At 41.8% G+C, this 24,484-nt stretch overlaps 1 protein-coding gene across 2 annotated transcripts in view; it reads left to right on the top strand.

Moving 5' to 3' along the window:
• The window catches only part of TFAP2D (transcription factor AP-2 delta), a 54,102-nt gene that overhangs the window by 17,857 nt on the left and 11,761 nt on the right, over window positions 1–24,484 (top strand). For both annotated transcript variants that reach the window (XM_052810250.1, XM_052810249.1), the window contains 3 exons: window positions 2,026–2,144; window positions 9,460–9,601; window positions 16,532–16,645. In XM_052810250.1, coding sequence (XP_052666210.1) covers window positions 2,026–2,144; window positions 9,460–9,601; window positions 16,532–16,645 — 375 coding nt within the window. The remainder of the gene's footprint in view (window positions 1–2,025; window positions 2,145–9,459; window positions 9,602–16,531; window positions 16,646–24,484) is intronic.

Genomic DNA, 24,484 nt, shown 5'->3' with positions numbered 1-24,484 from the left:
ACTGTAATTCAGCCAGGCATATGTAAGTCGCAATGTCCCTGAGGCGTCAACTTAGATGGCATAAGCTACTTGAATGCCCTTTGATCAAAACTAGCTGGAAAGTCATAGGCTATTTCACTGCTGTCACTGAAGGCCACACTGATCCCTGTAGTTATACTGAAAGTCATTTTAACTAACGTGAAATATTCTAAGATACGTAGTAGTCCAAGAGCTGTCTCGAGCCATCTTGCAGAGTAAGCACTACAGACTGTAAAATTGTTTCAGGGGCATGAGCCCTATTTAACTGCCTCTGTAGGCATTGAAATCCAAAATCTACAGCCACAAAAATTTTCCTCTGTTACTGCTTCACCCTGGAGTGGCCTTCAGCTAACAGTCACAGAAATATTCACTTTATTCACCCAGGTTTCATCAATACCAGTGCAAGCTCTTAAGAATGCAAGGGCATCAGCCTGAACGTGGGGGCTCATTTGTCCCTTCTGTTAAAGTGCTAGAATGATCCCCATAAGTTTTTGACCCAGATCAAGCATCACTCTTCCAAATCAACCCTGGGCATGGTTCAGGAGTTAGCAAAAGCCAGGGACTACTCCCAGACAGCAGCTTGGATGCACTAATTCTGTTTTACGAGGCAGAGAATGTAAATGAATAGATCTGGACAGGTTATACCTGTAGGTGTCACAGCTAGAGAACAGACTGAAACACTTTGTAGATGACCAGTAGAGATGTAGCAAACCCAAATCTCATTCATGGTTTGCCTGGGACCTGACAGGGTTGGTTTTGCATCCTGTCAGCAGTCACCATCTAGGTATTTCCCCAGGTAGTTTTTCTTCAGAATTAAGTGTTCTCAGAAGACATTTCCTGACATACAACATGGTCAAAATTGTGGTTTCTCTTAGTGCGTAAAAATGACCATCCAAATGGTGGTATTCCAACTTTGGTTCCTTCCTCTACCTGAAGGAACATGATCCTGCACCTCAAAACATCCAGTCAGGCATGCTTAATACTCAGTGATTGGTTACTCTAAGCTGAGGGTCCCTCAATCTCATTTGGGGCTAATTAAATATCTGTTGGACAAAAGTGAAGGTGTAACTGTACTGATGACTCTATTATCTAATGACCAGGTCATTCATTTGGGATGGGAGAGATCTGGGTTCCAGTCACTGCTCTATTCAATATTTAAGCATTTTAACATTAGTTATTCGCTGCCAGCTGGCTGCTGCATTCACCTAAAAGACACAGGTTAAAATTCCCTCAGGCTGAGGAAGAAATTGAACCTACGTCTGCTGCATAAGTGGAAATGTCTCAAATGTTTCAAACGCTGAGGTACTGCAGAAAAGCAGGTGTGGGGTGCACCAGGAACCATTTTGTGGGAACAAAGTGACGTAGGCATTTGGTATATGGGCATAGATAACCAATGATGGCTGGGATTTTAGCTTCAGCATTTCCTATTGCCTTATCCTTCTTCCTTGTAAGTATTGGGCTTCGTAAGTACCCAGGTCTCTACATAAATTATAGAGGGATAGCTAGAGCTGGGTTCCACATAGACATCCACATTTGAGTAGTGATCTGGCTTCCTTTTGTAGTCAGGTGAGAGATGGGTAAAGTGCCCTCATTCTAGATATCTCTTTAATATCATTCTAGAAGTGCATGTTTCTCTTTCGATTGCCTTTGGAGCCTGGGGTGGCTAAATCAGATATAAGCGACTGCACTGTCAATATTTATATTCATTCATTGCAATCCCAGGCTCTGTGCCCAAATCAGGACCATGGGTTCCACTAGGTGGAAAGCTGTCTGACGATCTGATGCTGCTGTGACAGGCATTAAAATGTCTAACTCTGTCAAAGGACCAATATGAAAGACTCATACAGTGTGAGCAGGACGTTAATACAGCTCTGAAAGATTTTCCATTGATGGCATTAGGGCAGGCATTTGTCAATAAGGTGTGTACAATTTCTAGACTTACATTAACATGGGAAAAAAGTGCAGAACAAAGACAAATTTGTCTCTCCTACTGTTCTCTCATGATAGAGCAAAATCCAAGAATGGAGGACGCTGCTTGCGAGAAAAATTAGACAGACTGGGACTGAATTTGCCTGCAGGAAGAAGAAAAGCAGCAAATGTCACACTCTTGACTTCCTTGGTAGAAGGTAGGGTTTATAATATTGCAATATAATAGAAACATAATTAAAATGTTTCCTTGTATACAACACTTTTCAGGCAAAGTGTTAAATATCATAATCTGTATTTTGTACAAAGAGGAGAACTGACTTGCCTAAAGCCACAGACAGAACGAGTGGCAAAATGGAAGTTCACCCTGAGACGTTGTGGCTCCCAGCAAGTGGTTTGGTCCTGCAGTTTCCTCAGCATTGATCTGTGCTTTTTGTGCTGGGATCTGACTTACAAATCGATGATCCAAGTGTTCTTGTGAGAGAGATGAATGTCTTATATCAACTCTACAAGTAGGTTTGTTTATCCTCCTTTTTTTTTCAAAACTTGTGAATTTCCTGGAGCTGATCCAAAAATGTGATGATTTTTTTTTCTCCCATGAGAAGGCATAATATTTAGACAAGCCTTTTCCCCCCACAGATAAATGAATGAAATCTGTTTTCAGATAAACTCTAGACAGGCCCAGGAGATACTTTCTTGGCCTTTATTTGTTGTTTAAATATCATTCACCAAATACTGCCAGGCTCTTCAAACCTTCAGCTGGGAGATGCAGGTTCAAACCCCTCAGGCAAAGGGAAGAAACTCTACCTGAATCTCTTCTATTCTGGGTGAATCCACTAAGTACTCAGTTTGTTGTCTGGCTGTGAGTAGCAGCTCTGGGAATTTCAGATCCCTCCTCCTTGATGTTGAGAGCACTCAGCTCATCCTAAAGGTCAACACCTTCTAGGATCATAACCTGAAAGTTCCATACAGATCTAGGCAAGTAGGCTGAGGTCTCAGCACATATTACCGCAGAATCACAGTATTACAAAAAGGTTGAGGCTGGAAGGGACCTCTGGTGATCTTCTAGTCCAATCCTCCTGCTCAAAGCAGGGTCAATTAGAAGAAGTTTCTTCAGGACCTCGTCTACTGAGGTTTTTATTATCTCAAAGGATGGAGACTCCACAAGGCAGAAATAGTGCTGAATCCACAACAATGGAGGTTTTTCAGTATGTAAGAGGAGGGACTAAGCTTCTCAGGGGCCATTGAGCACACAGAACTACAATGGGGCTGCTCTGAAATACAGGTGTGTCTGTATCACACCTGCTTGTAATAAAGAGAAAGCCATAATGGAGTTACAGTTTTAGAAAAGGGAATTTTCTCCCCCAGTTTAGAGGAGTAAGGGCTGTTCCTACCCTCACAGTCCTTCATGCATCTTGGGTCTTAGGAGGGAAGAATAAACAGAGCAATGTGGCCAGCTATTTATTCTTTAGAAGAGTTTGAGAGGAAGCCTTCTTTCAACTGCTGGCCTGGGATTGATGGCACAGTACTTTTACTGTAAGTCGGAATTAGATTCCTTTTTCTCCCAGGGATGGAGCTTTGCTTGCCTCCCTGCCCTTTACTCAAAACCAATAGCAAACCTATTATCAAGCCTATGGTATTGCTTTTGCTCTTGGACTGCCTTATTGTGAGTTTTAAAGAAATACACTGAAGAGGCTGAGCTCACTTTGACACAGACCTGTTTGCCTAGACATGTTAATCGTAAATTTTGTCTCCTGGAATTTTTGGGAAAGGCACCACCATGTGTGTTAACATTCCAACAGAAAACAAAATGAAGCTCATTTTCTGTCTGTGTAACCAATCCTCAGTCAAACTTGGCAGTGCTTATTGAATTCTTTGTGGTATAAGCTGTCCTCCCTTTGTATATGCAGCTGTTACTTCCAAGGGGTACTAACTTGTAGCATGGTTTCTGCAAGGAAACCCATCCCTCAAAGGCTCCTGCTGCTGGAGGAGGCAGAAAACGAAAGACACAGGCTTATTCCAGGTTTTAGAGAAGAAAACAGGAGGAAAACAACATTGGCTTTTTTGGTGTGATTTCAATACACAAATTGGCATCATGATTTGTTAGTCTTATTAAATCCCTAAATATCAAGTGCACTGTGTGGACTTCTCATAATGACCCAGAATTGTGTCACTCTTGATTACTTTAGATGGTTCTAAGTTTATTATTACCAAAGATCCTCACAGTCTTCAATGTATCAAGGCCTTTAATATCTCTGTAAGGTAGGAATGTGCTCAACCTCTTGAATGCCTGTTTGAGGTAAGAAAAGGCAAAATTACTTGTATCATGATTAAGTATACTGACCAAAGCTGTCTCAAAAGTCTCTGGCGAGACTGAGACTTCTTTTCCTCTAAAATAGACTAAAATCACTGAGTTTCGGGGAGTACTGCTAAGTTCAAGAGAGGAACTGCAGTGAATTTCTAGGCTGTGGTGATCATGTGAAGAGCCAGACTTTATGAAAATTATCGTGTGGCCCCTTGTTTTCTGCAAACTTACTTTTTGGGGGGTTCAACATGGCTGCTAGATGTTTACTGTTATTCTTGTTTTGGTCGGGGTGCATCTTTAGAGTCTTTGGTAGGGACTTCTGGGGCCCAAAGTAGGAATTGTTTGACAGATCGGTTCTGTTCTTTCCATTGTCATCCACATAAATCAGCACAATGGGTGGGAAGACAGACTGGGAGAACGAACTCAGCGTTGCAAGGCTCTCCCCAACAGTATGGGGACATAGCTTTGTGCAACCTGTAGGTGAGGGATGCCCTCTAGTGCCTAGATTAGATGAAGGGAAAGGTCATTTTTCTTACCAGCTCTAAAAGGAAAATTCCTACATCTTAACTAATACAATAAAGGCTCCTCCATTAAATACTAGCATTGCCAACGCTAAGACTTACTGCTGGCTCAAAGGAGTCATAAGCCTCCCCGGTGGGAGGAAGAAAGGATGTGAGAAGAGGGGAGATGTCACTTCAGTTTGGACAGGTCACTTATAAGGCAGAGACATAGCATAGATGTGATTGCAGATGCAGGTAAAAGCAATGCATGAATGATTTTAAAACCACCAGATTTTTTACAATAACCAGTAAAGGCACCTACAAAAAATCTGGACTTTGTTTTCCGGTCAAACCTAATTAAGACATTAAATTTCCTAGACACAGAATTGACAGCATTCGTCATTTGGGGACCAAAACTCTTGAGAAAAATAGGTCAGCAGTTACTTTTTCCACCCTGCTATCAACTGCCACCCTTCTCCCCCACCAGCCTTTGTTTAAATATCCTTCCACTTGTTCCTCATAGAAAAAACTTTTCTTTCACCCCCCCCCCCCCCGCCTGTCCCTCCTCCCCCTGGGTAGCATTTCTGCTGGGTAGAGCATCCGGAGGAGGCAAAGCCGAGGAGAGAGTAGGAGGTTCAGATGCCGAGTGTCCCTCTCCTGGGACACAGCTTCTGCCTTCACTCTGCATAGGAGCATCTCTCACTCTTGCTAGACCCAGGAGACACGCACGCTGCTCCTTGCACCTGCCCACAGAAACCTGTCAAGGTACGCGGCTGGTCTCTCCACTGAGGTTTTCCAGAGCTGTCTCTGCCAATTCAGGTTCAGCAACTGTCCTTTTCCATCATGCAAAGCTCTCTGGTCAATTGTCAAATTATATAAGAAAGGCAACGCTGCCTATTGCTGCAAAGCCGTGAGCTGGATTTAAGGAGAAAGAGTCAACGATCCCCAACACCCATTCTTTGTCTCTGCAGGAGGAAAGAGCAGGGGGTACTGCACATGGGAAACTTGAATTTAGATTGAAACAAGGCAACTGGCTATAAAAGCCAGGGATTTTAGAGTTTTCTGCCTTTAGTATGACTCCTCCCTGATGTAAATTATAACTAGGCAGAAGGCAGCAAATCTAAGGTAAAAGAAAAGAGGTCAGTTCATTCACATTACCAACCTTTCCACATTCTCCCCTAGAATAAATGTTTCTCTAAACTATGATGTAGAAAAAGAACATCTTTTTATAAATTATGATGTAGAAAAAGAAAGAACATATTTTATGACATTTTGTACAAACTACTTTCCCCCACCAAGCAGACTTATTTCCTACTGTACAGTAATACAACGGACCTCTATTCACTGAGATTAACAAAAATTAATATGTATAGAGGTATATCACAATCGACTTCTAAATACCAAATCGTCATTTGGCCCAGGTTCAAAATAACATCTTTGCTCAACAATGAGATATGAGAAATCATGTTCTGCAGAGTGTTTTCATGTCCAGATTTGTATTTTTTTTAGAATTTGATGTTGTAATTTAGAATTCCTACTCTTTATATCATATGGAAGTGTGTGCTTATATGAATACATATGCATAGTTCTAATGTGCATCCATAGTATACATCAGCTTTCCATTTCCAGTAAAAATACATTTTTAAAATATATTTAAAACATTTTAAAATTTATTATTTCACAAAACACAAGTACATTTGTATCTACATTTTTACCTATCTATATCCACAGGCAGATAAGCAATTTTGTTTCTTTTTGCTTATGATTTTATCTCTTCATATGCCATTAGCATTTAATCACAATCACAGTCGTGGCTTCAGGTAAAATGGACAAGTTTTATACTTTTGTATAATTTTCTCGGATCATCAAAACAGTTTAGTATAATTTTCTCAGCTCTAGTAAATAATATACACTACCTTTGTAAAGATAAGTTTGAATGACAATTCATATTTTCATTCCCTTCTTTTTGACATTAAGTGAAAACATACAAATTTCAGTTTGTTATTGACCATATTAAATAAATGCCTCCATTTCATCACATAAAGTTTTGCTCTCTTGAGGAAACCAAGGCTTTTCCAATGGCTAAATGTTTAAATTCTTTGCTGACTACATTCCTTGTATTGTTATTTGGGTCTGACTGGGACCAGGATAGAGCTGTCTGGTGAATGGTAATTCCACCCGATGACAGCTTCAATGGGTTTGACTTTTATCTTCTTTCTACGCTGGCATGAAAACAAACCTACCAAGTGTTTTAATGGAGTTTGGTTGAAAAGCAAAACCTGGTACTCTTCTGCAGTTGACTTACTCTTTAAGTCTTTAAATAAAGAAGAGTAAAAGAGTAGCTGAAATAGAAATTTTGAAGCAACTCTACAGAAATTTAGCAGCTATCGTTTAAATTTGTACCCTTTCTCATCCATGAAGAAGTCTGGGATAGACATTTTAAACACAAAACTGGCAGTCAGCTATATGCCTCCTCATTCTGACTCACTGTTAACATGCCACGAAAATCCATTTATATTCACTGAAGATTATTTTACTTTTCCAGAAGCTGTAAACTAAGTGGAAACCATTTCTCCTTTCAACTCAGAGATAGTGGTTGCTTGTTAACTTCTTGTTCTTTTTAGGCATACTGGAAATCATGTTTAAAAATTCCAAATAATGCAGATGATTTTGAGTATAATCTTCAATTTTTGCATGTAAAATTGGTTACAGCTGTGAACATTGTTGTTGACTGGTGTCAGCAAACAAATTCCCTGGGAGTAGTGCATGAATTTTACTGGTATCTGAATCCAGTTAGGTCAGATAAACACACAACAAAGTATTTGCATATAGAAACAAAAGGTATTTTTCTGGTAAAAACTCCAATGATAGAAGGGAAGACAAAAAACTCTGAAAAGGTGGAGAATCGATTCTGGACTAGAGGTCAGTGCATGTGGCTTCTTATGCCTCATGCTGTCCCTGGCACAGGACCGCTGCTCCCATGGAAGTTTTCATCTTCCTTGCCTTGGCCAGGTCTGTGCAGAGGACAGAGACTCGGTCTTGCTGGGGATAGGATTCATCTCATCATCTTTATCATAGTTGTATCTGTTCTCTCATGTCGCACTGTAGTCAATAGGGAGAAATCAGCACTTCTGGGTGATTAACAATTAAATTAAATTAATAATTAAACATTTGATTAGGTTGCTCAGAAAAGCTGTGGAATCTCCACGGTTGGAAATATTCAAGACTAGGCTTGAAAAGTCCATGAATAAGCTAATCTAAGGCCATGCTTTCAACAGAAGGTGATCTCCTGAATTGCCTTCTAACCCAGACTTTCCTATAATTCCTCTGATCCACTTTTGCCTTCAACTTTAGTACGGGATGATACATGCTTCAAGTGCTAGCTTGTCTCTATTGACTTGAAAGTACTAGGTCAGATGTCAATATTGACATTTAATCAGAGGAATTCCGCTGCACGTGTTCTCAAAGTAAAGTGCTACAGGTCCTGCATCCCTCCTAACTGTTCACCTGGAGCATCAGCCTGGTCTCCAAAAGGCCAGGGTCCAATGCCGCCTCTCATGATGGCAATCAAATACACAATTCTGAAAAAAAGAAAAATAAAAACCCCACAACACCCTAACCCAAAACCTATTCTGGAGCACATGTTTCAGTTACTTGTGCAGATGTGCTTCAACATACACTTCTGGTAGCTGACCTATTTCTACCTTCTACGATGAGATGAGAGCACGTGTCGTCTGGAAGTGCCTATTTCCCACCAGGGAAAGACTAACTTAGGCACAGATGTTCACACTCCAGGCAGCTGTGTTTGATCAGATAAATCCCACACCAAGGTTGTCAGAGTCACAGCATGCAGACCAGAGTGTTCAGTAAACCCTAAAATAAATTCCTGAGTTCTCTAAGCTAGTGGAGAGGGACAGGCTCTTCCAGAGGTATTTGGCACCCACCGTGGAGTTGGGTTATGGTGTCCAGTCTCTGTAGTGAGGTAGAGATGTGCTTAGTGCCTGCCTCTGTCACAGACTTCTCAAAAAGCCTAGTCAAGCCACGTACTCCCTTTGCCTTGATTTACCCACCTATAAAACAGTAACTGTGATCTTCATTGTCATCCCTTTTTGTTTTGTCTGGTCAATTTTGGCTGCAATCTTTTTGGAAACAGGATTGTTTCTTGTGCTTTACTTTGGGGTCTGCTCAACTTTAGTGTGGGGCACTTGTATTATGCCTGCTGTCTTAACCCCTAAGCAAATATGCTGAAATATATGTTATCCACACAGGTCTCTCCTGGGGTAGAAGGCTAGTCTTCCTTTAGAGATAGAGAAGTGAAGCACCAAAGGCTGAATCTCAGCTCTTCAGAGTGATATTTTCCTACCTTCCACTAATTTCCATGCCTTATATATCAATGATGAACCTGGCTTACAAAACGTAAGCAGCTGCCCAGTACTCCCTGGTGGCAAGGGAGGGAGCTAAGCCCAAGTGTCTTGACCAGTATTTTCTCATGAGAGGAATAATCTCCCTATCTTCTGGCTGGCACCATCTGATGACTAAGCATAAGCAGGCCAAATGGGCTGAAATCTGTAACCGAGATCGGGAATGAATGTCTACAGAAGTAATTTGTTATTGTATTATTATTTTTTTAAGAGTAGAAGAAATTCTGTAAGCATAATAATGAATAATAATAACCCTAAAACCTAACTGACCCATTTTGTTTGCCCACAGGGGAAGCGTTACATTTGGCCAGAGATTTCGGCTACACCTGTGAAACAGAGTTCCCTGCCAAGGCGGTAGGAGAGCACATTGCCAGACAGCACATGGAACAGAAAGAGCAGACAGCGAGGAAAAAGATGATCCTAGCGACAAAGTAAGAAGGGAGGGGAAACTAAAAAAGAAATCTGTCTGTCACTTCTCCGTTTTGGATCTGGGGGCTGGGGGAGGGAGGAGTGGGAGTATGGAGCTGGGATTGCGGTGACTGCTATCACAACAGTACTCACTGACAGCAAGTGAGAGCAATCCTCTTCAGAGATGCTGTAAGAGGAACCTTATTTACTGCAGTGAGGTTTTGGTGGCTGTGCTCTCATTGCCTGCAGTTAAGGGGGCACATACATCTCAGATGCTTTGGTTTAGATGAGAGGAGGCGATATTATTACATGGTAAGATCTATAGGATAGAGACTAGCTTTGTCTCCTGTTTGCATGTGAGCAGGAGATCTAAGCTTCTACTGAAGTACTAGTTACTGTGAGATAATTATCGTTAGTCTGCTGAGGGAGAGCTGGTTTGCAGAGGGACAGATCCTCTCTGGATGGAAATTGCAGCAGTTCCCCTGAAGTCAAAGACACTGGAACAATGTACACCAGCGGGGGAGCTTTGCTAAAGCTATTAAAGACACACGGAGACACCTGACTTTGCTCTAAACAAGCCACTCGCCTCCCTGGAGCAGTAACATCATATCAGGATAACATTTCATCTAGGTTAATTAGCTTTGATGAGGGAGGAATTAGCCTTCATGAGCCATGGGAAACAGGAATAAATAGTCTACATGGAACAACGTAGACCTATGCTAGGTGTGTGGTATGCCTGCATGGGGTAGCCTTGAACATATTCATACTCTTCCTGCGCTTACTACAGTGTTACACAGTGAGGCTGCAGGAGAGCTGAGGCCAGAAAGCCGAGCTCTCAAACCACTATGCCAGTACTGGAAGTGTTTGGAAATCATCCAGGCTGGGGTATATCCAAAAGACAGGAATCCACCTGTAGTAGGGGAGAAGGCTGACCAGCAACAGGATTGTCCTTTGTATCCCAATGTCCTTCTGCTTTGTCTGTTTGTGGGGAACAGGATTCCTGGCCTTGGTGTCCCTCTTCTATCCAGAGCTCTTTGCCCTGAAGGTGACCCAGAGATGACATACATTGAAACATCTCAGGCTTGTGAATCCCATGAATATAGCCTGTGATCCTTCCCTGGCTTGATAAGCAGAGCACGTGTGGCTCAGGGGGCATTTGCTGGTTGTGAAGGTGATGAGACACCTCCCGCATCATGCTCCTAAGTCCCTTGTAGATTAAAAGGAATAATGTAAGTGGAATATGATCTTATTCTTACCTATATCCACATTTGTTTTAAGGGTCCAAGGGGTTTCAGAAATGTGAGAATAACCCAGCTGGCAAGAAGCAGCTCCTCTCTGCAAGTCGTGTCTCCCTATTGCTGCATAGCCCATTAACAATCTGCTCCCCTAACTATGTGAGAGCTGATTGCAGTGCTGGGCAGCACAATCTAAACAAGAGTTAAGACTGCAAACTGCCCCAGCTGGAGGATTTGCCCCATCTATAACACATTATAACTCAATTATAATGATACAGATCTTCCCCCTTCTTTTCTTGCTCTAGTGAGAGATCATATATCACCATGGGTTGTAATAATCAGTGGGTAACTGTTATGTCCTGCCTCCATAGGCTGTCCCACTGAAGGACACATAAGAGTCTCACTACCCTTTCTCATCACTCCATACCTACTTTCTCACCCTTATTTCCTACTGAGATGGGGAGTCATGGACATGCATTACTCCTAACCCCCATGAACTTTGGGCTTGTAGGCTGTTAATGCTGCACTTGTAAGGAACAAAATTACTTTTCTCCCCCTTCCATCAGTTAAAAACACCAGCAAATTGATCAGGGAGGTCTGTCGATAATACAAAGATAGGCCATATCCTAGTGCAGAGTGCTTGTAACAAGGACAGATGGGTCAATGTGTGTGCTACTACTGCCCTCTCCTGCCTGGAAGGAGAACAGTGATTCACAGACGAGTCCTGTCCAGGTACTACAGGAGACACAGGTCCATGACATCGTAATATTAGCATGGTATTTCCCAGCCATGCTTCCATGTGTCTGATAGTAGGTACTCTAGTCATTTATCAGGAGTTTCAGTTATTTACTAGGCATATATAAGCTCTAGGTTTGTAATTTCAGTAATTTCACAACTGCCCTGCCTCATGCGCTTGTGAGTTATGACACCAGAAAAAAGTGGTGGATTGTTATGCTGCCACCAAAAACAACACTGAAATTCCAGGGTGGTAAAATCACTCATGGCAAGCTTTGCCTATGGAAAGAACTGGAGTGCCATTGCCTGTGTGTGTTGCCACTGTCCACTCTGCAACAGAGCCAGAAGTCCATAGAAGTGTGCCTTTGGCAGAACTGGTGAGATCTTCCACATGTAGGGTCTTGAGGAAAAATAAGGGGAAAGAACAAAATTATTTGCACAATTCCTAGTATATAGGTGAAATTCCATTCTGGATTCAGACATCCAACTTCAGTGGCTTGATTCAGTTGCCCAAATGTAGGCATCTGCTGTCATTTGAGAAGAATTGGCTTATCCAACGTGGTTACCAGCTGCTGCTCCAGAAGCACACAGGTCTCTTTTTGTTACTGTGTTGTATCTGCCAGTTATTACGGATGTCTTGGGTACCACATATCTATATGTGGGTAACTAAATGGAGCCCTTAATGTCTACAGTGCCGAAGTCTCCAGTGTCCAGTAGGAACTCCCAGTGTTATCGAGGGCATCTATACCTTGTAATCAAGCAGTCCACCCACCTTGCATGGAAGTAGTTCAGCTGCCATGCACAGAACTGTGGCCCATGGCCTTTAGTGAAGGCTAAAGACTGCTACTTCAGATGCCAATAGCTCTCTAACACATGGAGGCCACCAAGCTTAAGGTAAAACTCTCTTCATTGCCCTGCTCAACCCTACCTCGTCTGAGGCTTTGTTGATAGTAATACAGTGAATGAAATCAGGACTATTTTCTATCATGGAACAAACCATATTCATTGTGTTAAGCTACCTGATCTTCCAAAACTACCTCTTTGAAATGGTCTCTCAAATTTGCTAATTCAGGACCTGCCTAGGACAGTACTAGTTGATGGAACAAGATGATGCCATGGCCTGTTTAACAACCTGATGGTCTAGACAATGAAGAATCAGAGCTTTACCTAACAGTTATCATGGGAAGAAGAGATGATTGGGCTGTGTAGCCAGTACACAGCGCTGAACACAAGTGACAGCAAGGGCGGGATGGGAATGAAACAAGCTTTGGTTAAGAACTGAAAGGATAAGAAAGGGGTAAACAACGGGAGAAGCCAGTCTCCTACGATTCTCTTGTCTGCACTCACCTCCTTTGACTGAGCAGATGATTGCCTGGGCACTCAAGAGCAAGATGCTTCAAAAAAAAGACTGAATTGTCATAGTTCTGGCCAAAGGGCGCTGATACTGGCCTGTTAACCCTTTAGAAAGGCTTCAGGACATGTCTATGCAAACCACACAGAAATTTAAAACAAAACAAAACACAAAAACCAAACCCTTATACCTGGCTTTAGAGGGTCTTTAAGCATAGGTTAGTTCACCTTGCAAAGGTGTGAGAGACCTTGAATGGCTTTACAACAGGAGACAGAACTTCATCAGGTTGCAGCTAGGACAGATGCAGAACTGCTGAAGGCCACATCAATAATTCCACTTGATGGAGAGGCATGCTGTCCTATGGGAAACATCACAGCATATCACAGCACAAAGCTTTCCACATGAGACAGAGGGACAGATACACACACATTTACACAGACCAAAACAGAATAGTGTGAATAATAACCTTTTTGTGGGATTGCTTAAAGCCAGTACAGGATAATCAACATCTGAGCCATGACATTATATGCTCAATTTGCTAGTTTTCTGAAAAGTAGCTCTGAGACTGGATGCACAGGACCTGCTGAGCACCTCTCTGATATCTGGTCTTTGGGTGCCTGGTAACTCTGCCACACTTGGAATATGTTATACTCATGGGCACATACATTTGTCCCACTCTTGTACTCATCACAAGGCATTTGCTTTGGCCACTGCTGGGGGTAGGATCATGGACTGGATGGGCTCTTGTTCTGATCCAGTACAGAATTTATCTTTTCCTGATCATATACTGGAACATCTGACCATCTATCACAAATCATTAGGTACGTCCCTTGCAGGAGTGATTAATCTGTGGCCCCTAAGACAGCATAACTATTTTTCTTTGCTTTTTCAAAGTCACAGTCCAACTCAGCAAATAACTGTCAGCCCCTCTCCCTGTCACTACCGCAGGTGATGTTTTATTGGTAGTGGAGGCTCTGAGATACCACTTTGCCTAGAAATCCCCTTGAAAAAAGTAGGTTACTGCCTTTTACAGGTTTTCATGTATAATAAAAAAGTTTTTTCTTTTCTTTCAATCTGCCAACATTCAGTAAAGACTTTTGACATGTGAAGATAGAAGGGAACTTAATTGCACACTTGGTTCTGACACTTTCCTTTGTCAAAATATAAAAACTTTTAAGATGAACTTTTTCAACAGGTAGAAAGTAGAGGTTGGAGGAAGGAGAGAAGAGCGGTGCTGACAGGGCCGACTGGGGATAGTAGATTGTTTAGAAGCCAAAATGACTGACTGTTTTCAGTTGTTGAAAGGAACTGTTTTTCCTCTAAGGACCTGATTCATTAAAACTGTATGCTGCATTTACATACATTTCTGCTGAATACATCTTTTTGCCTGAAAGGCTAAGACAATGCTGTCTTTTCAAGCAGTCCGTGTCTAGGTCCATACAGATGACAAGAGTTTATAGAAATCAGGCTTGGATGAAGTCCAGCAGCACAGCAGGACATAGTTTTCTGCATCTTCTCTCTTCTTACTCAAGAGAGAGCTGTGGTATCCAAAGTCTATGTCCAGAGTTTGCAGAACAGTGATATAATGAAGGGTAAAAACGGATTAGTATAGTTTCCTTGCTATGGCCATGGAGGACCTTCTAAAGACCAAGAAGCTGAGTTTACCCACTTATTTTCCATTATTCCTCGTCCCAAAGGACAAGAGTTGCAAGGTGATAATGAAGAACTCAAACTTTATCTAGGATCAGATGTGCAAAGAGTTTTCTAACAGAGATCATGGACCACAGAGACGCTCTTTGGTATTAGAAACTGGCCCCAGGCCCAGTGATTGCATCTATGCTAACAAAGTAAACCATGCACACACTGAGTCATCAGATTGCAATGTCCATATTATTAAAATGTTAGAATGGCTTCTTGAACTCTCCCAAATATCTTCTGAGCATGTTCTGGGAGATTGCCCACACCAGGGTCCATTCTCAGGAAGCCACCCTCTGTAGGAGACTAGAGGAGCATAACTATAGGGACCTTATCAGATGGTGACAATTGGCATGAAGGTATGAGAATGACCCCTGGCACCGTATATTTTACTAGGTGGCAGTTTACTAAGTTACATGTAGTCACCGTGACCAGTATTAGGTCAATCCAACTGAGTGCCAGGCTACTATCAGGCAACCCAACTGAGTATCCTGGTCGTCTGGTGGTCATCATGCCCTCCTGACCCCACGTTAAGTGCCTATATTTCCAATACAGTCAATGGGGAATGATATGCTTATTTGGAGAAGCTCTAAGTGAGAGATCCAGACACCTCTCCTTTTTTAATTAACTGTATCATAAACCAATTGAAAGTAAGTGGTATCTCTATTCATCCATGGTCCAGATAGTAGTCTTCCGAGGACATGCACTACATGGAGCTCATTGGGTTTCTTTTTTTAAAAGTACATTGTAGAATATTCCTAGACTAATTTGCAAACTGGCCCAATACAACAATATCACAAGAATGAAAAGGCCTTATTTTCAGGGCTCTCCCTGTGTTAGGTTCTATATAGAAGTATCCCAGGGGATATTTTTAATGCCCAGTTGCTGAGGCATCCTCAGAAGCCTGAGGGAAGGCCTGAGAGAGAGAAGGAAGACAGCAAGACCAACCATCCTTTCCAAAGATGTTGGGCTACTATGCTGGTGGGAGACCAGGCAAGACAGACCCTGGGGTCCCAGGTCCTACCTACTGAAAGCGTGCGTTGCTCAGGAAACCATCACTGAGAAAAAGTGGAGCTGATGGGATTTGCCTCGCTTGCCTGTCTGTTGTGTAGGCACTGACAGCTGAGTGAGTCACTGAGCTCCTCCTACAGTCACCAGAGAGAAAGAGGCACTGTTAGGATGCAAGTCCTCTGGACTGCTGCAGACATCTACCTTAGGCTGCCTGATACATGGCAGAAATGTAAAACAATTTAATGAATGTTTCAATAAGAAATTTAAATACTGCTGCTGGAATGAATTCTTACTCTGGGCAGACCTGTGGGAGAGGTCTCAGTTGAGGATCCATCAATTCTTCTGCCCCAGACTCTACAAAGAAGCAGAGGATGGACACAAATGGAAACTAAGAGAGCGAAGGTAGTATTTTCTTTCACAACTCCTAGTGCTCCATTTGTCTTAAGAGTTGGGGGTCAAGAAGGCAAGGCCAAAATGGCCAGGACTTCTACTTGCAGATAAACCAGTGCACACAAGCGAGTGTACAAGCAGTGGTGTATTTACACAAATACAGGCATGTTCTAATGCTAGTTCATAATTTTCTTTAACTATAACCCTTGCTTCTAACATAGGTGAGCTAAACCATAATTAACACTGCCAAACTGGGCCCAATTCAGGAGAGAAATCACATTTTAAAATGTCAATGTTAATATGATTCCAGAGAGGAACTATTCCTGTTCAAGAGATTCTGTATGTTGCTGGCTCTGAGATTTTGGGGCAGGGAAGCAAGAGGGGGATTCATTTGCCTTTAATTTCTTTAACAATGCCTCTGCCAAACTTTTCTGTTATGAATGAGATCAGTCAGGATAAGGTGACAGTGTTTTGGGGATCAGCTTTATGGAAAGGATTACACCTGTGTTATTTAAGGTTTTCTGCTTTGCTTTTAGACAAATATGTAAAGAATTCCAAGACCTTCTAAGTCAAGACAGATCACCCCTCGGATCCTCTAGACCGACTCCAATATTAGACCTCGACATCCAGAGACATTTAACACATTTCAGGTATGATTTTGAATGAGGAACAATTAACTAAAATCCATAATTTTGATAAAGACTACATATGATGTTATAATGATATTTGTTCCCTTACCTAGAAGACTGTAATGTCTATAAACCCTCTGTTATCTGTGTCTATTAAAAGTGCGTGTTTGCCCAGCAATGTAGTTCAGGCTAGTTGCATTCACCCTGCTCCTAGGACCACAGTCTGAGTTTGAGTAAGTCATTTTCCACATCTGCTGTCCAAATCTCCCCATCTGGCCCAAAAGCTGTCTTGCTCTAGATGTGAGCCAAATCACAAGCCAGCCAATGAAGTGGATGGTCCAGAAATGAAGAAACTCAAGTTCAGAGCCAAAATGACAAAATAGATGAATCAAAATAGCAATAAGAGGAGGAACAGGCTGCATCCTTACCAATTAACTAAATAGTTCCAGAGCCTCCTCTATGCTACTGAGACCATTTGACATCATCTTACCATGTCCATACTATTAACTCTTTGGCCTCCAAAGCAGACTGGCCTCAAAGTACCCTACCTACTGGAACAGTCTTACTGCACTAATTCCTGAGCAACACCCTGGAAAGGTCTGGGAGAATGCAAGCTGGCTCAGACTAAAAAGCCAGAGACTGCTAATATATTTAGACTCGGTTCCTGAGCCCATGCCCTAGCAATATTTAATTTACTGGTGCCGACAGCCAAAGAAGCTGTTATGAAGACAAGGACCCACAGTATATGCACGCCAAGTTCAAACTTCATCAGAATTTTATCCAAGTTATGGATAAAAGTGCATAGATGGTTTGGGATCAGAAAGATTTATTAGCCCAGGAGTTGCTGTGCAATTTCAAGTTTTTGCTTTAGGCTTTGTGCTAGATACAGTCATGAGTGAGATGGGAACTTCCAGAGGGCCACTTTGAAATAGTGGGGTCATCTAAGATATTTATCAAAGATAGGTGTGACGAAACATCCTAGATATGCTCCCATCTTTGCTCAGACCACAGAAGGGAATACACGACTAGCTGAGGCTACAGATTTTTTTTTCCTAGCCATTAACTGATACCTGAAAAAATCAACATGTAAAGAACTGTTCCAGAGAGCTGTTTACAGACCATAGCACCAAGCAGGTTCGTTAGGCCTATAAAGCCTTAGAATGATGTTGCATATTCTTGAGCACAGCCAGCTGAGCCACTCTTTATCCATTGGCTGGACAGAAAACTTTTGTGTCCAAACATCCCAACATCTTTTAGTTGTTAAGATTCTGATAGAGCATGAGGCACCCAGCAGCCAGGTGGTGTGAAACCTAATGTTTAGTCCCTCAGACTTTTAATAGAATCCAAAATACCCACCATCCCACTTCTTCCATCTATCTGTTGGGGTGTGGGGAGAGGCAAGGATAATGCCTGGTCCACAAATGCACACATTCCTGTTTATTCTTACACACACCCGTGTGCATCCTATGGGTACACGAACACACCTAGACAACCCCACTTCTCTTCTCATGCAGTGATGTGCACAGGCATACACATACATTTACATCTATGTATACTTCACCTTATACACACACACTCCAAAATACCTAACCACACCTGCACACTGAGGGAGACGTACTTATTTATATGGGATACTCATAGAGGGATTTTAATGGGCTACCTAGGCTTGTGGAAAAATAGGTAATTCCCCATTACATGCACACAAAGTAAACATGATACAAGGTAGCTAATCTCCAAGGATTCCTGTGTTTAAAGAAGAAATAGCAGTCAGGATAAAATGCTGAAGGCTTCAGCTACAAAAGCTGTCAACTGGTACAGCTTCCATCCTTCTTTCTCTGCCGCACTTCAGTAGGCTGGAGTACAAAGCTTCTGTAGGCAGCTCCTGGATCATTCAGTACCTTCTTTTGTGCCTGCTGTAGGCAATAAGTGTTGGACTGAAGATGGGCACCTAGAAGAGCACAGGTCTTGATCCTACACAGATGCTTCCCTGGGCTTAAATCAGACAGGCTCTGATTGTGCTTGGGGAATGATGAGTACTGCCAGACCCAGAGACTGAGCTGAGACCATATTCCTTTTCCATCTACTGTTGAGAAGTTGAGGTGAGATCCAGCTTCTGACCCAGACTTCTAACTCTACTCATCTACATGTAGGTGCCTTGGCTCCAGCCAGGTGTATACCTTCTGCTGTAGTCTCTAGGGATCTCATCTGTATAGCCTGTGAAATCTGCATTACAATTGAGCAGGCCTAACATAGACATCTACGTTAGTGTGACTCGAATTTCTCCCTAAACTCCGTTGACTGAACATTCTGGTCTAGATCTCCAGCTAAATGGGAGCTTAGCCAACCAGTACAAACTAGACACTTATATTGTAAATAGCTAAATGTAGTGTAGGCAAAAAAAATCACTATTCCCATCCCCTAAATCTGGCAGCCTTCACAGCTAGGTCATCTGAACCCCTCCTACCACTATTTGCCTTCTTGAGATTAAATATCACAGAAGGCACTTAAGTCTGTCTCAGATGCCAGAGGAGGTGCGAGAATGCAATTCGCCATGTTTTCCAGGAGCATTAACTATTTTCTGAGTCAAGTTTTCAACACAGACTCTGACCGATCACTTGGTTTCTTTGTCTTTGTCTGAGGGATGAACCTCAGACTGAACCAACTTTGGTCACAGGAGATTTGCACCTGATCAGTTGGGGATGAGAGAAGAGGAAGAAATTCTTGGTACCCCAACACACAGAGAAAGTCCTTGTAACCCAGCAACAACATGCTCACTGCTGTCTGAGGCATAGCACAGCCTCCCACTGGTCACAAGCATAAATAGCTGCTTGTCATTATACATCAGTCAGGAATCATTTCATAAAAAGATGTTGAAAGCATCTGCCTAACAAAGCACATGTCTAACACTAAGAATTCAAATATTCAAAGCACCTTGGCCTCCACATCCCTGACCATAGGCCCCCACTTAAGCTCAGATTTCCAAAAGAGCAGGTTGTCCTTATTTTTTACAGTGACAGTTATCATGTATCTATACCTATAGATAAAGAGGTCTGCAACTGTATGCCAGAGAAGAATTTGACCTTCATACCATAGTCATTGTCAAATACTCTGATGACATCTATGATAGTCAGAGTCTAAAATTGGACTGTCTTAATAAGTGGCTGGTCCTGATTATACACATGAAATTAATGTTATTTATGACCAAAATGCCCAAGAGCAGTTGGTGCTCTACAAATAGGTCTTACAGAGGAGACATAAATCTGAAGCAGTGACTCCATGCAGTCATCAGAAATTTTATAACATGCTTTTTCAATAGTAAAATTTTCATCTTTATTTCTATCTGTATTCCAGAACTGTGGTCTTTCTCACAATAAATTCTCTGTCTCTGTGCTGTATAAATCTCTAGATTGGGATGGAGCCAAAATATTATGTTTGGCAAGGACAAGCCATAGCCTTTCACTGGAATCTCTGACAAGGTTTTGTGAATGTTTTTAGCATAAATATAGCATGTTTTTCAACCATTATCCAATATGAGCTGATTTTTGATCATGGGAAATTTCATACAGTTTCATGCAGATTTAATATAACAAGAAGAGGTTCAGAAATTCTGCCTTGTAAACCATAATCAAGGCAGCAAAGGAACCAGAAGATGAAAAGTTGGTATTTTATACATATATGTATATGCTTATGCCATATGATGTCAGAAAGTCAAAGAGATTTTTTGTGACCAGAAAAATTCAGAGGAATCACACAGTTGTCTATTATTAGAATAAATTCTAAGATAATGAAAGACTTTTTGAAGAGCTATAATATCTGATACCTACAGCAGAATCCAGCCTCTACTACCCTGGGGTAAAAGGGAGTTTTCTTTAGGAATAAGTTACCCTACAGCTGGTAAGCGTAGAGTTATGTGCTCCACTTGCTCATGATGTTACTTCCTCAACGTTAATAATTAAGACCAGGGTTCACAGACCGACACAGGTCACATCAAAGCAGTGTTTCCCATTTCCTCTGTTTTAAATCTTCAAGCCCATATTTCTCTCTGAAGCTTTTCCACTGAGTCCCGATTCATCAAGATCTGTAAACATGTGTCCAACCCAAAGTACAGGATAGTCCTCATGAAGGGGTCAGAATCGCTGGGTTTACTCAGACTCCAAATTCAAAGTTCATATAAAGCATAAAACGGGAAATCTTCAAAGGAGCTGCAGTGAGCCTGAAAACTGCTGAGTTTTGCACAACTTTACCAGATACGCAAAAACCAGAGGCTCTTCTACACCTCTGGTACAATCACGTTTATGCAGCTGCTCCCTGAGATGGCCATCTGACCTGAATACAGAAAACTCAATGCTGCCTGAAGAATGTTTTCCCAGTATTGTTTGACCATGAAGAAACAATTCTGTAGACTCTCACATTCATAGCAACAACTGTTGTGCACTACCTGAGCCAGGGTAATATTATGTATGCTTTATTCAAGGTTTCTTCCTTTTCAATACATTTTGGAGTATCCTACTGCAGAGAAGTTATATTGATATTAGTAAATAAAAGTAGCACCAGGGCACAGGCATGTGTTGGCTGCCTGTGCTGCTTTTTTGCAGAATTCCTGGGTTTTTTTAGCCTGGTCTAACTAGCACTGTCCCAAACTATTCCTGGGCACAGTGGTGCATATATACACTAATATCTATGTAGCTTGAGAATTCAGGGAAGAACCAGTCCTTATTACAGCCCAGTTAGGTACCTTACCTGTGCTATAAATAATGTACTGAGATTTAGAGAAGTCCAACCTTGTCAAGGCTGGATCACAAGCAACTGATCTCATCGGTGAAGTGTTAGAGCAGCTCAGATTTCTAAGCATATACATGCGCATGGGTTCAAGCGGAGATGGTATGTTGTAGGGCTACCCAAGCTGTCTTTCAGCTCTTCTTTGATTCCGTCATGATAAATGCAGAGGACCAAGTGGAATAATCCTGCAGGTTGTATCTGGCCTGAAAGCCACCACTTGAGCTACTCTGTCCCCAGTTTCTGAAGACAGAATCAGCATTAAGCTACAGGGCAAACAAGAAAACCTTGGAAAAATCCATTTTCATTACTAAGTGATGAGACTTTTTGTCCAGATACATGACTGTCTCTTTGTTGTCCTCTAAAGGTTGATCTGTGTAAATGCATTTATGAGTCTACTACAGTAGAGAGCAAAGTCAGCACATCAGTACTAGAAAAGAACCCAAAAGTGTCTATAGCTTTAAGGAGAGGAACCTATTTCTCTCACCCATTGCTCTCAAAATGGAGTGAGCATCAGGAAAGGAAGAGTGAGAGAGCGAGGAAGGAAGGAAGGAAAGAAGGAAGGAAGGGGAAAAAAATATTTAGATAAACCTTAGTTTCTTTTAAAATGCTATTACTTATAATTCAGATGTTCTTCTCCCAAAAACCCTACAGAATCATGCGAGACTTTTGTGTACATGTGCATGTGTGTCTGTATGCAAGAGGGAAAAGCTGGGGTTTTCATTTCTCCTGAAACTTAAACCATTTTCAAATCCCACTGATGTCAGTGAAGCTGAGATTTCATCTTTCTTTATTTTTTTCAGGACAGAAAGGTTATACAAATCTCCCTTTAGCATTGTAAGTTGGTCAGTTTGGAATTCAGAGCAGGTAAAAGAGCCTAGTTTCATGCTCAGTGAAACTGAGAGACAGCTCTCAATTATCCAAGGTGTTGGGAAGAAAAAAGGGGGTTGGAATAGTTAGAGAAAGCAAAAAGATGGATGTAAACAAAACAAATATATAAGGCTTTGAAAATAATTCACTTTAGAAAAGCTTGAAAATGGTGAACCAGCGCAATCCTGACCTACAGCAGATGAAGACAAGCCTGCCTGGAGTCACAAGAGCTCTGAGACACACACTCAGAGACTATATGGTGCAGGTAGTTGTGATGGGAGATGGTGAAGCCTTGGATAACCCCCAACACCCATAATCCTGCCACTAACTCAGCAGAGCTGAATGGTGACATTGCAGGCCAACAAGTTCTTCTGCTGGATCTAGAACAATGTTAACCAGCACAATCATCGAGCCCCATCCTTTGCCTGTTAATCATGTGCAGGTAGATCTGAAGCATGTCAGTATGGGAGATGGTTGGAATTAATTTGCATATCACTCATCTCTCTAGTATTTTTGCCCTTCCTAGACATTCAGTGCATCCAATCCTTTCCAGAGCAGAGAACCAGACCAGATGAACAAAACATTTTCGGCTGTATAGATCCCTGCTGTGAAGAAGGGAAATGTTTCTGTCACATTTCAGAGAAGGAATGCAGGTATAGGTGACTAAAGGCATCCCCTAGCTTAGTTTAAGAACCTTAGGGTGATTCACCTGTCTGGTGAATCTAGGAACCTAGGGTGATTTTAGGTGTAAAAGGACAACCTGTCACATTCAGCTGCCACTCCCTCAGTTCAAGGGTTTTTTGTGAGTCCTGCATCACATCTACCAACCTTATAACTATTCTAAATGTCCCATGGCATCTCTGGTGGCATGGGTGAACCTGCACATTCACTTTCCATCCCTCCTCTTGAAGGGGATTTTTTGCAGAGGAAAATTTAAGGCTGGACTGAGAATGAGAGCTCATGAGTATCGTTATCTAATGTAGTGGCTTCTGCATTAAGCCAAAGCTAGAGTTCTGGATCTAGGATCCTGCTTTATTCATTTCACACTGAAGTCTGTTGATGAAGTATCAAACCAGCCTTCAGTCTAAGGATCAGAATTTAGGATATCCCTCCAACTGGACCAAATGTCCAAAACACTAACTTAGTATTTTTCTTGATTTTAGACCCTACCTCTCTTCTGTTCAGTGGAGAGAGCATGTATCTATTTCTCTCTTCCATTTCACTGTCAAATCTGAGCTTTCCACAGATTCAGCCAGGACCCTGAAAGTCACACTGACATGTGTCTTCTTGTCTTTGCCTTTATAACCTGCCCTTGCATCAGAACAGCTTTGATTTTTTTTTTTTAATTTTTGGCAGAAGTCTTTTTTAGCTCCCCAAAATCTCATGAAAACTAGTTACCAGAAAACCCACAAAAAATTACCCACTTTCTGTGCTGGGAAGCCAAAAAACATGACACAAAAAACTTACAAAGAGAAGACTTGCTGAGATTATACTCAAGAGATCTGTGTCTGTTTCCTGGCTTACACATACAGACTCCCTGACCTCATTAGTCAGCCTCTTAGTCTCACTTTCTCCACTTGTAAAATTGGGTATAGACATATCTTCTAAGTCTCCTTTTGGGACACTTGTATCTGTAAGAATCTGTAGTGTTTGGAAAGTTCAGATATCCTACTAATGTCACCCATCATATAGGGAAAGCCGAATACCCACCGATTACAGAAGTTGGATTTGATCCTTTAACTTCAAGGTTACATTTCATCAAGATGCAAAATCACATCCAGATCATCTATTTTATATATAAAAGATAAAGACAGCAAAACAGCAAAGGGAAAACCACTTTCTTGCAAGTGACACTTCTTTCAGTGCAGAAACCTTATAAAAAGAGACAAAAAATAATAGGCTCAGAATACTAAAGCTAGATAATGAAAGCAATCAGCATCCTCACAAATTATTCTGTGTTTTGCCTAGCCATCCAGCTGATATGAAACACCCTTCCTGTGAAACTGTTTGAGACAAGAGTTTTGTCGTTTAGTTAGTCTCTGAGCCTGGAGCTGTCAGCCTCCTGCAAGTGCCTGGCATCACACTGACAAGGTGACACAAAAAGCGACAGGCAAGAAACCAGAGGCTCAGATTTTAGGAGCGGCAAGGAAGTGACATCCTTCTTTCTGAAGGGTAAAAGGGAGCAATGAAATGGGTTTTGAAGCTCAACATGTT

Source organism: Harpia harpyja, chromosome 15, assembly GCF_026419915.1.
Source record: "Harpia harpyja isolate bHarHar1 chromosome 15, bHarHar1 primary haplotype, whole genome shotgun sequence".
Lineage (NCBI taxonomy): Eukaryota > Metazoa > Chordata > Aves > Accipitriformes > Accipitridae > Harpia > Harpia harpyja.
The sequence above is the reverse complement of the archived record's forward strand: the minus strand, read 5'-3'. Positions and strand labels throughout refer to the sequence as shown.